The following is a 12,070-nucleotide window of genomic DNA, read 5'->3' on the forward strand; positions in this document are numbered from 1 at the left end:
TTCTATATACGAAAGCATACTACAAAACTAAGCGTTAAACAAATGAAATCACACATTTTTTTTTTATTTATTATGTAAGCCAAGAATACATGACGATACTAAAACATAAAACTGAATGACCAAGATTACCAACATAGATACTTAATCACTATCAAGTGGTTACATCCATAAGGCTTGACATATAAGCTGATGGGTTTGTAACAGATTTTTTACAGGCGTTCAGTGAGTAATCATTTTTTTTATTGGTTTGCCATACAAGATTCCATAGATATGTGGCTAGTTTGCACAAGGAAGACCTAACAACAAACATTCCCTAACATATTTAAATAATTTTTTTTTTTTGGAACTATTGGCAAAAATGTTATTTAATTCTTATTTAATACTTATTTATTACTTATTCATACATGGTAACCTGTTTAGTATTAAGGTATTGTTCCCTCCCCAATGCTAGAATTCAGTTACGGTTAAGACAAGACTTTTTCATATTTTATTTATAAAGGTTGAGAAAAAAATGTAAAAACATGATTTTGCCAAAAGCATCTAGGTGGAGAAATTAAAAATAAAATTGTATTGAAGAATGTAAACATTAAAGTAATGAGATTGATAAATGCTTTAAATCTGTATAATTAAGGAATAAATATATATATATCTTGTTTTTCAGGAGAGCATAGGGTGTTATAAGAAATAAAATAAAATTTTATATTTATTTGAAATCAAGATTATTGGCTGTTGGATTTTTCACTAAACAAGGTATAAACAATCTTTGCCTAATTAAGCTTTGTGGTAATTAGTTAGTGGAGTTGTTTTAGTTTTGAAAACTGTTTTGTTTTTAGAAGGTTTTTTTAGCTCAGTTGGTAGAGTATCCGAACGGTATTCAGAAGGTCTTGGGTTCGAATCCCGACAGGGACATACATTTTTCTCAAATATTTATTATGGTTTTTTTTTTTTACATGCAATTTAAACCCATGACCCTAGGATTGGAAGGCAAGCATCTTAACCACCAAGCTACAGCTTTGGGGTAAGGGGTGGCGTGCGTCCCCGCGCACCCTCTAGATACGCCACTGTACTGGAAATAAATTATTTGAATCAAAGACATTCATTAATTATTTAGTTTCATTATGCAAATAAAACTATAGTCCCTTCCATTTCAGTACTTCTACTGGCAATTGAGATGTTAATAAATTTAAATTATTGCATGCCAGCATATTTAATAATCAAATCTTCTCCTATTGGGTATGTAGTGTTATGAAAATTAACTATTGTCACATAATAAATTATAATAATAAAAATTAATGAGTTGTAAAGAATAGTGCATGTACCAACACCCTATCAATGCAGAGATATTTAATTAACAAAAGCATACAAACTAATATTCCTTCCATTCTGCAGTTTTATAGTTATACTATCTAAAAATATGAATGAAAAATGCATTTGATATTAAATTAATATTTCAAAAAAAAAAATAACTATAAGCATTTTGATCAGAAATTTGGGATATGTTATGACCATAGGCCTAGCTGAAATAGAAATATGTTTGATGAAGGTAGTATGTATGTTGCACTACCACTGATGTACGCTATTGGGTGGGGCTGAATTAGGGTCCTAACATAGAGACTGACTTCATCTTAGTACTAGTAGTTTGAAACAGCGTGAGCTGCACTTGGGACTCATGGATACAACGGTAGATGCTACCCACACTTAAACTCTGCCCACTGCTATCAAATTTCCTTTAACAATGTTGTATGTCCATATATAGTCATGATGTGCCTATATATGGTCATGATGTGATGTCATCATGACCATATTTAGGAATGTCACATGTTCTTGTCAAATCAAATTTGAAAGTCTGCACAGCGCTTTGGAACCCCAAGTTTTCACTGTGACATAACCGTAATAAATTTTATATACCGAATTGTTTTATTTATCCATCATAAAATCAGAAAAATTTTTCTTGAAGACTGGCAAATATATTAATAAAATGGTAATAATTAAAAATTATATTATTTACTCATGTTATTTCACAGACAACAGAAGTTTTATAGAACTCCCTCATTAAGAATGTAGAAATGTAAATATACAATAGTATCTCCAGACTTACCAGAATCTTGTTTATACGCATTGCTAAACCTAAAGTTTAGTACAAATATTGCCTACTTCAATTTCAAGGATCTGCAGTGATCGTTCAGCTATTCTATTCTGTTACTTAATGATCAGGCAATGGCTAGAGTGTTCTTGAATAGTGGGCCTACAGTTCGCGCCATTTTCAGCTTTATCAGTACATAATACCACCTGCCTAAAGCCCCCAAGTGGACGCACTGTGTTTGTTCTTGTAACGCTTCATTCCACATGAATGACATGTCACAAACCACACCCTATTGATTTCGCTCACCTTAGTTTGAGTACAGATTTCAAAATTGCTTTGTGTATATGCATTCAGAACCGCAAAAGAATGTTATAAAAGGCCACAAAAGAACTAAAAGGTGAAAGTTCAGACATGTAGGGAAAACCTGTTTCAGAATTTACAATTGAATTCAATGCTTTGGTAAAATCGAGAAAACCTCAATCTATTGTCATTGTAAAAACATAGTGTGCTAAAGCCCTGCCAGACTATGAAATTTCATTAGACAAAAACATGTGATATAGCTAACTTTGGTCAGGATGACATCACATAGGCACATCATGATTATATATGGGCATACTAATTTAAAAGATTTGAATAAGTCATGAACCTCCCATATCGCAAACTGAAAGTGATTACTCATTACAAAAACTCTTTAAATTTACTACCAACTAATTCAAAGAATTTGCAAATATAAGAAGCGTATTATTTATGCGATTGTTTACATTTATGTCTGGACATCTTGTAAAAGACTAACAAGTTCATTGCTTCAATTTGCAAAATGGCTTTTCTCAATTTTATACTATCAAAAAAGAACTTATTCATGGGAAATTGTTTTGCTGGAGGTGGGCTCTGAATAAAAAGTATGGTCACGCATTTGGTATCATGCCTTATCTAGAGGGTATTTTTTAAAGCATCAGCCATAAAGTAAAAAAAACATAAATTTGATTTGATCAACCATAATAATGTTTATACAGTAACTTTAGGGTTCTGGTTACTTAATCATTCAGCAATATTTGCAACAGGCTCTGGCAAAACCTGCCGCTTGTTGTAATTTATAATTTCGCACAAACGCCCAAAACGTTTGAGAATCAGAATTTTGAACATATTCATGTTTTTTTGCATTTTATAAAGGAAGATATATAGAAGACAAATTCTGCAAACTATCAGTCACTAAATCTAATTGAAAAGTATATTAAAATTATTTTTACAATACAAATTTTAATAATAAACTATTGATTTTGGAATCTTTGGAATCTGCTCTCTTAAAACCAACATGGCTGAATGATAATATCCAATGAAGTCAATATTCATAAATTTGCTAAATACTCAACCAATTTCTATCAAATAAAGACTGTTCTAAAAAAGAATTCATGCAGAATCTCAAACACCAAAAACTCAATTTTGAAATTTTCCCACAAACGGCTGGTTTTGGCACAGCCGATCACATTTTATTAAGGTAACCCACCCAGCATGAGCCCCCAGTAGAGAGAGATTGACAAGCTGCACTTGTCAATCACTTTGAACACTTCAGTCCTATGTCTACAAATTTTATAGCATGTCTCCGAACTGATCTTTCCATGTGTCCCAATAAGTCCAGTAGTACTGTTTCCTAACTTGGATCTGATTAACGTTATATAAGCAGTTTACTTTCAATTTGTTTGATAATTCTTTAAATTTCTTCTTTAGTTATCCCAACAGGTTGTATTGGTTTTGTTAGCAATATTGTTCAATGGGACTGACAACACATTTTATTGTGTTGCATATCTCAAAGCTAAGGTATTTGTGTGGGATGTTCTTGTATAATAGTCTCCGTCAAACTGTTCTGCAAAGAAAATTAAGCGGTTGTCTGAACCGCGAAGGTCCAGGCCTAAACCTTGATCTTGTTGCCTTCGCTGTTAATTTCCTTTACTTGGTCATTTTTTTCTCTACAAACCAAGCATTGTTTAGTATAAATTATCAACAATATAAATCACAAATGAGTAATCATGAAAAATTGGATGGAAATTAATGTTTAAAGATTTAATTTTGTTGCTGAATGAGAATGAGAGTCATTAACACTTACAAGGCCTGATGCCGTTCAAGAGATGTAATTTGAAATAAACAAATATGCAAAATTCCAAGGGCATACTAAACGATACAGAGTAAATCCTTTTCTTTTGTCCCAAATGCATGCAATAAAGTACAAGGGATTTGCCATTCAATATAGTAACAGGTCTACTCTTCAAATTATATCCAGTGTTTACTAATACTTTGGTAATATTTTACATTGAGTTATTTATGTCTTTGATTTTTTGTGAATTGCAAATCACTTTTATTTCAATTCACAAAGTTTATATAGTAAAAATGTTTATGCTTAAGATGTTGGAATAATTTCATATGGTTTGTAATATAATTATATTGTTTATAATATTTTTATTTTTCAATAATTTATATTTCTGTATTATTTTACTAATCAATTTCAATTCATTTCAATATGTTTTTGAAATAAAGATTTACCTGATGAGTAATGGCTATTTCGTTGAGGAAATAGCCATTATTCTTCAGGTGAATCTTTATCTCAAGAGTAGTGGCTATTTCGTTGAGGAAACGCAGAACAAATCAATCAATAACAGAACAATACACTTAATTTCAAAACTCAAATTAAAATACTTTGGACACATCAAACGCCAAGAGAAAACATTTATGGAAGGCAGAATTGAGAGAAAGAGAGGTAGAGGATGACCAAGAATACTTTGTGGAGGTACCCAGAAGAATTACTAAACATCAGTGTAGTTACAGGGAGGATGGCAACATAAAGAGCTTTTTTCTGTGTAGTTATCAGAGAAGCTACATCCAACTGAGGATAGGCAATACAGTACTAGTACTACTATCCATCCATCTATCCACTCATCTGCCCGTCTATCAGTCCATCCATGGAGGTGGTCCATCCATCCGCCTGTCCATTTATGGAGGTATATGGTCCGTTTGTCTACCCATCCCCCTATTTGTCTATTTCATTTATCATCTAATGTTCTACACTGTTTCCACTGCAGTCTGTTTATGAGGCCTGGGGAATTGATTTGTTGGGCAAAATCCAGACTTTTTTAGGATTGAACATAAGACCTTAGGATTTGCAGATGAGCACTTGACTACCATTCCACCACTCTTAAACAGTATGACTTGCCACAAGTTTCTTGTTATTATTTATTAGTATTTATCATTTTTGGGACAAGACATTGAACGATTTAATTTGAGGGATTAGAGGGTATGTGAAGTCAATTTAAGTTAATCACTGTGAAACCCGAATTTCACCCTGAAAATAGGGCCACCACTCATCTAGTCGACCACCAAATTATAAGTTTCAAATTATACCTGGAATTATCAGGCAAGTATAAATATATCACCAATATTTGTAAATGTTTCACCTGGGCTGATACTGTATCATGTTAAATTAAAAATATTTAGATGTGTGTGATTTACTAATGTAGACAAATAGATATGGAAAACCAAGCCAATACAACAAATGCTGAATGTAAAAAAGAACCTGCATCATAATAATAATAATAATGTTAATAACATTAATAAGCAATGTATCAAAGATCTTATAATTACAAGATGGCGCTCTCCGCGATTCTACGCGTCACAAATAGAAGGGTCAATATTCAGTAAAAAGACGCATAAAAATTAATTACTTTTGAAAGAGGGCACCCTAGTTGTTACCGTTGTTGCTATAGAATTTGCAAGCAGATGCGCTATCTTTAGTTAACGATCTCTGATGTCAAAGTTGAAAAGTAATAATTTTTTGCATGAGAGCACCCTACACTGCGTTATTATAGAATTTGCACGCAAGAAATTCGCGGAGAATGCTATCTTATAATTGTAAGATCTTTGCCATGTAGCTATAGTAAAGCATGAGGGCGCACTTCACTAAAAAAATGTGCACCTTCCCCAGGCATCCCCACCGCACTGAAAATTCACTGAGGAAAAAAGTCAATCAAAAAAAAAATCATCATGTATCACTTTTTGCCAGCTACCGTATATACTCGCGTATAAGTCGACTTCCGTATAAGAAGGTTTTGGACTATTTTTCGTATAAGACGACCCCTGTTTCAGGTTATTGAAATTCATATTTTTTGCTGCTTTTTATAATACTTGGTACTTTTAATAATAAAAAGGAAAAGGGGGTTTCTTTCAAAACCCCTCGAACCCCCCCGGCTACGGGCTTATTATATGCGAGCATATACGTAGTTTTCCATCACATAATCTTTCCCCCACCCCTTCAATAGCTTGGCCCCTACATCAACACTTCTAAGATACCCTTCTGAATAACAAATTGAGAGCATAACTCAGATTTAAATCTACGGTTGAATGTCATTTCATTTTCCAAGAATGATATGTAAATTTGGTTTTCAGTTAAATTATAAAACACAATTATACATAAATATCTAATAGTACATAAACACCTTATATTCAAGCATTGTATTTGTGAATGGCATCGGAGATTAAAGGTTGCCTGAAGCACTACCGTGAGGAGCGTGGGACACAGATGAATTTGAGGACGATTGTGATTGAATTTACGTTAAAGTGCATGTGATTCATCAGAATACTGTATACTGTATCTCATAATTGATTTATGTTGAGCAACTTCGGGTGGTTTATGCGAGAGTTCTGTTATACCTTGTTTAGCGACCCTCCGTCTGCCAATAACGATTATTTCGAATAAAAATAACATTTTTTTCTGGCCAATTACCCAAATGCACCCGTCGCCATAAAAAAAAATGGAAATTTCAGAAAAAAAGTTTTCCTTTACTTTAAGTATGCCCATCGCTGCTTTGAAATCTCAAAAAAAGGATACAGTAGGTATATTTCTTCCTAATTATATAAATTTAAACATTTTCTCCTCCCATTACTACACTCTTTATAGTCACAAATAACATTTTAGTACTATACTAATATATATTTCTATATATACAGTATTCGAATTATGTATTAAACAAATAATTAGTCATTGCATACAAATGAAAATCATATACATTCGTTTGGTGCCTGCTCAATGAAATGTATATGTTATCTACTAATGTATGATTTATTAAATGCGGTCTTCCATAATATTAGTCGTTGAAATTTAAAATTATAACTGACTTAGTCATCGATAGTTGTTTAGCAAGGACTAAATTAGCGTAGTTCTACTTCCTTGCAGCCTGACATAGCTTCGCCCTTGCTAAGGACCAATGCTAAATAGACGCGTTCGATGCAATATCGATCGAGCACAACAGAAAGAGACGGAAAGAACGTAACATTCACTTAACCAGTGACGACATATATTGAACGATTTACGGACGTAGATATTATATATAAATATCAAATTCACGACCTAAAATAGTATTTAAATGTATTATCTGCACTACTCGCTCTGTCAAAATTCGATGTATGCCAAACTAGTGTCGATGTACTCTGTTACACAATGTAAACAGTACTTACCTCCCCATCGGCTGACTTCCGCATGTAAGCACGGTTATTTTAGCTTCGAATGCGCTCACGCTCTTAAAATAGTCTTAATGGATGAACGCTTAACTACATGACGAGAATTCATTACTTCCTACGATTTTGTGTTTTTCCTTCGTCTATTCTTTCTATAAATGCGTATTACGAGTGTTGGCGGGACATGTACTCTTTGAAATACGTCTGTACCGGTTGTCCTTCCGAGGGTTTGTTTATCACGTGACAATAAATGAGAACTATGGAAACCTAACAGCAAGGTAGCAGGGCCAACACGTAAGGACAGGTGAAGGCGGGAGAGATCAAAGTCTGCGACCATAGAGGGTGCTATGAAGACACATAATTATTGTTGCCACAATTACTACAATCGGTCCGATGCAAGAATAATTCATTAGTAGGCATGCTTCCAACATAATACGCAACAGTTTTAAAAATTTGCACGAAATGGTTTAATAGGCCTATTAGGTCACGGATCTTAAGTATGTAGGTCATTGTCAATAGGTGGCCTTTCGCTTTCCATTGTCGTAAAAATGGGCCTATTATCCTGTTATATTTTCTATTTGCATAAAATAGTGACGGTAAATTGAAAAGAAATAACCTTTGAAATTTGGGAAATAAAGGTGTTTGCTGCCGTATGGAATGTGTTATTATTATTTTGTGTTTGTTATTGTTGTTGTTATTAGTTACAGCATGGAGGTATAAATATATTTTTATACCTCCTTGGTTACAGAGGCCTTTTGTACACTTCGTGTTATGCCTATTTCTAATGTTCAGTTAGTCTGCCATCATAGATCAATCAATAAAATGAGTAAGCTACATTGCAATGCGTATCTGCTGTCCCTTTTAGTCATATTAAACTTCTCTAGCCAAAAGATAGAGTTTCATATAGAATCTACTCAAAAGAATGCTCGCAGTCCATTTAAAATTTACTATAAATACGGGTGTTTCCATAGAAACGGAAACGTATCGATCAACATGTGAATTAAAGCGTCTTCTACCAATTTCGAACCAATGTCGGTATGCATTGATAATAGAGCCCAGGGGTTGTGCCAGGATTTGGTCGACGGGGAGGGGAATGTCCCCGACCATGAGAGACGTCCCCCACGAGAGAAAAGTTGACGTGACCGGGCGTCGCTCAAAATACTCCGAATGCTCCAGGGGGCGAATCCCCCCTAAAACTTTTGACAGTTTAAGATCGATATTTAAAGGCTTATTGGATCGATTTTATATTCTAATAATTGGCTTATGTATAATTTTTTTTTTTTTTTTTTTTTTTTTTTTGATTTGTGGTTTTCCTCTCCGACTGGAAGAGGGTAGCTCACGGAGAGGGGGGGCCTGCTACTCCCCCGGCCCACCCTCTCCTCATTGGCGCTACCTCTGGTACCCCTGTCCAGTCTATCACATTTCATTTGACAAAAACATGAGACATGCCAAATTATGGTCAGATGACATGACATCATAAGCACATCATGACTAGGCCTAGCCAAGGCCCTAAGCGTTTTTAGTCAGAGTTTGATAGTCTGGAAAGAGCTTTGGGCTGGGCCTACTTTAAATAATATATCACAAAATGCACCTTAAAATCAATGATAAACTAGCTGATATATTGTCTGTGTTGGGCTAAAAACATTTACAGTAAATTGTTCAATTATTTAGCCCCAGCCACTTTCTGTATTTAAGTAATGTTAAATTACTTAATAATATAACTTCATTACACCATGTGTAAGAATATAGCTTGAGATAAAATCTGGAAAAACCAGCATGTGGTTTTATCGCAAAATAAATAAATAAATAAAAACATTAAAAAATTAACACATGGTGTACAGAAAGTTTAATTAGAATTTTATTATTGATACTCGTTATGCAAAACTTAAAGAAATAAGATATTTCTTGTAAAAACATATAACAAAAAGATAATAAATATAGGCCACTACTTGCATCCTTACAAAAACAAATACGTCATTATCATTATCGTCAATCGTGCCTCATTCTTGATAATATACTCATAGGGTCTGTGATACTGTACAGGCTGAATATTATCCTTGATATGCTACTTAACTGTTGGGCAAGTGCTGTCTAACAAAATTGATGACGTATCGTATTCGTTATCGTTTTCTTGCGAAAACTCCATAATAATAGAGTTCACTAGAAATTGGCTAGCACCCACATAAGTAAGGATTTCGTTTTTTTAAATAGTATGAAGAAAATAAATTTTTTCGATATTAGAAGTTGATATCTAATCCCTAATTCAAATAAATTTTAAGGGGTTCTATTTCATCTCAGACAGTTGGAATTAACTTTTTAAAATGTTTTCACTTCATGCCAAGTTTTTACAATTTAAGTAGGCCTATTCGTAATAAGATCAATCAGTTTGTGCCTTAGGGTATAAGGCTCCCCCACAGTTTTAAGTGGGCCTATTTTTAAATTTCAATCAAAAGTTTTTACTGCCTGAGACGTGTGACAACCTAATTTAAAATAGGTATAGGCCTATTATGAATAGTAACATTTTGATGAGCCACTTCGTTATTTATATATTATTTTGGTAATCCTGCCTCACATGTACTTGTATACGTGTTTTTGCCTATTCTATATAACTTTTTAAAAGGGAAATATATGATATGATAAGTCAAGTAATTGTAATGTGCAATACGGTAATCCGAACGAAGGACCATTGTGTGACTGAAATAGTGGACCACACTGGACATAAGTGCAGGTATGAGGCAATATGTTGAGGGCGCTGACACTCGCGGACTCTGTTGTGGAGGCATTCGAAGCTGAATAAGAAAAGGTATAAACAGATTGAAAGTTTTCATGAGATACAAAGTGTACTTAATGAAACAGCATAGTACTAAAAAAAATTCCTCAATATCAAATTAAAATATAACATAGCTCATAACTATATTAATAATTATCAACTTCATTGTCACACAGGGCAATCAGTTTTTGGAAATTTTACTACGAATTATCTTAAAAACGTTCAGATAGACATGCATGCAGAATATCAAATGTATTACTGTATACTTTGAAAGCAAATCATAGGCCTATAATTTAAATGATTTTATTATTATTTATTAGGCCCTCAGCCTTTCGTTCACATCCTAAACACATTTCCGGTCTTCTACGTGAGCGCCGATTAAACTAAATATGCTCTTAATAAAACAATAATTAAAATTAAAGTGTAAAAAACAAAACAAACTAAACAATTTAGTTTGAAGACTACATTTTGAGTTTTGAATGAATGAATATTAAAGATATTTTGTAAAAAAATGGAAAACATTAACTGTCTGACAATAGTCTTACGTCATCGATTATGAGCTACAGAAAATATTGTTTAAAATATTATACCAGTCTTTCTTTATTTCATCTCATAAAGAAAACACGGATCATTTTGCTAAAAACATAACAGAAATTATTATCTGGAAATTGTTTTTGTTTGTTTGCTTGTTTGTTTGTTTGTTTGTTTGTTTGTTTTGATCCAATATAAGAGATAAATGTCTTTAAAAATATAGGCCTATGGATGGATCCAAGTAAAATTATTTAAAGAAAGATGTATAAGCTAAACTTCGCGCCATGTGGGATTTCCCAAAACATCGGTGGGAGAGAAAACTTAAAATATCAAATTTAGTTTATTGGCACGTTAGACGTTACTTTTGGGTGTTATGACAGTATGCTTATCATGCTTTCTTGTTTTACTTATAGACAAGAACTCTGTAACCTTTAGTCGTTAGTCGTTGATGAGCCTGACGTAAGCAATTATGCGTTTACCAATCAATGTACCGTACGCGTGTCTTCATTCCGTTTGCTGCGCGGTATTCATCTGCAGAGCAAAATTTGTCAATATACGAATAAAGACGACGACTAATGCTGATGTAGAATCAATATTTATTATTTGGTAAACTGTATTCCAACCTTCTTAACTTTGACACAACAACGCTAAAATATAATATATGATACAGGGTGTGTCATATCGCTGCTGTTTGAGAGTACAAACGAAACATGATATTTTAATTATCTTCATCTCCGTGTCATAATTTACCTCATCGCGATCACAAGGTCGGTATAGATGGTATTGGCAGAGAGCTCAATCGTAGTAATGGGAATATCGCATCTTAAAATAAATATTTATCAAGCCGATTGATAGCAACATCGTATCCTATTGATGTGACCTTTAATAATTTAAACCGATAAACGCAAAAAGCAGAATGTATATATACAATTTATTTATTTATTTATATATTTTTTCTATCAGTTGTTTTAGAGAGCATTATCATTGGAGTAATAATTGTTTCTCAAAAAGAATCCACTACTTTTATCAGTCAGAAAATAAACAGTTATTTATTATTTATTTATTCAAAATCCAACTGCGTGTAAAAAACATAAAATGCAAATTCAAGGTCGCGGTACACTATAAAAATACAAATGTACAGAATATAAAAATGAAATTACAACATTAAAATTTAGGTTTGGCATAGA

General features: G+C 33.1%; 1 protein-coding gene across 1 annotated transcript in view; it reads right to left on the reverse strand.

Moving 5' to 3' along the window:
- LOC117116462 overlaps nucleotides 1-7,977 on the reverse strand; it is a 50,861-nt gene extending 42,884 nt beyond the window's left edge. Inside the window, exon 1 of the mRNA XM_033260511.1 lies at nucleotides 7,583-7,977. Coding sequence (XP_033116402.1) covers nucleotides 7,583-7,590 — 8 coding nt within the window. The 5' untranslated portion in view covers nucleotides 7,591-7,977. The remainder of the gene's footprint in view (nucleotides 1-7,582) is intronic.
- Nucleotides 7,978-12,070: the final 4,093 nt, after the last annotated feature.

The sequence above is a fragment of the Anneissia japonica genome, unplaced genomic scaffold, assembly GCF_011630105.1.
Source record: "Anneissia japonica isolate Jap-2015-1 unplaced genomic scaffold, ASM1163010v1 scaffold263_len647688_cov178, whole genome shotgun sequence".
Lineage (NCBI taxonomy): Eukaryota > Metazoa > Echinodermata > Crinoidea > Comatulida > Comatulidae > Anneissia > Anneissia japonica.